Raw genomic sequence first — 1372 nt, 5'->3', positions numbered from 1 at the left:
AAAACAACCGGGGTCTTCAGTATTCCAATATTCGTTCAGAATCATTGTTGATACGTTGATGAACTGGTATAATTCATTTGGGCTTCCATCGTATTCGGGTACAATCCAAAAATTCTTCAGGTCGAATTGTTTTGCCATGTTGATGGGATTTAAAGGTTGGTCAATTGTTTGAGGAATAATGGATGGGCGAGAATTGATACTTGAAGGTGAATTTGGTAAAACTAAGGTAGGGGGACGTAAAATAGTATTTGCAATTGATGAAGTTGAGTTCATTTATGCTTACAGGATGACGATGATGGCTCGTTGCATATTCTGTCACCAAAAACTTATTTCTATGTAGATATTCCTTGACGGACGATAGTGAAGAGGTATTCTTGTCTACGGCCGGAATTCTTCCTGGAGTACTTGCTTCTCGGTGGAACTTGGTTCGGGAGAATAGTGGATAAACGTTTGAGAACGACGAGGATCTTCTAAGGACTCTTCCACTATCCTACTGACTGCGCCAATTATATTTCTCGTTCACACAAAAGGGTTTTTAAAAACTTTTTATTTGAACAGAGTAACAACTAATAACTATGAAATATAAGTACTGGCTATTACAAATCAATTGAACCTATTTATATATAAATTATTGCCGACTTTGCAGATATCAGCAAAATAAATGATGTCGTCTTCGGGTCATCGAACAATATCCTGCTGATGTAAGGGGTTATCGAACTGTAACTCGCTATCGGTGGTTTTCGCCAGGTCGTCGAGGCTGATTCCTGGCTGTGCTGCTTGTACGGCGATGCTGACGCGAACGATCGGGTTGATACGGTCCATCCACATGGCCCGGATAATCTCGTCGGCTGTTGAGGAACCTGCGAGCGTCTGCAGGTGGCGCATGAACTGAGATGGCGATCTGTCGCCGATGTCCTCGCGTTCCAGAAGTTGACGCGTTTTTTGAGCCTGTGACTTCCTTAGGCGTCGCAGCAACTCGTCCTTAAGTTGTTTGTAAGGCCTGTCGACTGGTGGGTTGAGAATTAGATCGCGAACTTCTCTGGCCTCCCGGGTGTCGAGCGATCTCGTGACCTGACGCAACCTTTCGATGCTGGTTTTGACGCCGGCATCTTCAAGTGTCCATTCGACTTGCTGGAACCATACCTCCGCGTCGTCGGAGGTAAACATAGGTATTCTGAGACGTGCAGAGATCGCACTCGCGGGTTCGAGATTACCATTTGGCACTGTAACGATTAATTACTAGGGGTACTTGTTCAGACGGTTCGAAAACTGTATTGTCTATGTACAAAACGACGCGTGAAATTCAAAGGGTACTCACTTGTATAGCTGGTATGGTCAATGTTTGGAAACGACGCGCAAAATTCACTTATAT

At 44.2% G+C, this 1372-nt stretch overlaps 1 protein-coding gene across 1 annotated transcript; it reads right to left on the bottom strand.

Annotated features, from left to right (window-relative positions):
* Nucleotides 1–378: 378 nt before the first annotated feature.
* Nucleotides 379–1167, bottom strand: LOC141486185 (uncharacterized). Its single transcript, XM_074183906.1, has 2 exons — nucleotides 729–1167; nucleotides 379–497 (listed from the first exon to the last, which is right to left on the bottom strand). The coding sequence occupies exons 1-2, from the start codon at nucleotides 1165–1167 to the stop codon at nucleotides 379–381; spliced, it is 558 nt and encodes a 185-aa protein (XP_074040007.1).
* Nucleotides 1168–1372: the final 205 nt, after the last annotated feature.

This window comes from Leptinotarsa decemlineata, unplaced genomic scaffold (genome assembly GCF_025532065.1).
Source record: "Leptinotarsa decemlineata unplaced genomic scaffold, Ldec_3_MD MMD2_tig00026347_RagTag_RagTag, whole genome shotgun sequence".
Taxonomy (NCBI): domain Eukaryota; kingdom Metazoa; phylum Arthropoda; class Insecta; order Coleoptera; family Chrysomelidae; genus Leptinotarsa; species Leptinotarsa decemlineata.
The sequence above is the reverse complement of the archived record's forward strand: the minus strand, read 5'-3'. Positions and strand labels throughout refer to the sequence as shown.

Excerpts from the sequence above, each read along its gene's own strand:
- LOC141486185 (XM_074183906.1), bottom strand. The coding sequence starts at position 1,167 with ATGTTTACCTCCGACGACGCGGAGGTATGGTTCCAGCAAGTCGAATGG. Across the intron at positions 498-728 it reads CCTGGCGAAAACCACCGATA|TCAGTAGGATAGTGGAAGAG; the intron begins GCGAGTTACAGT and ends TAATTGGCGCAG.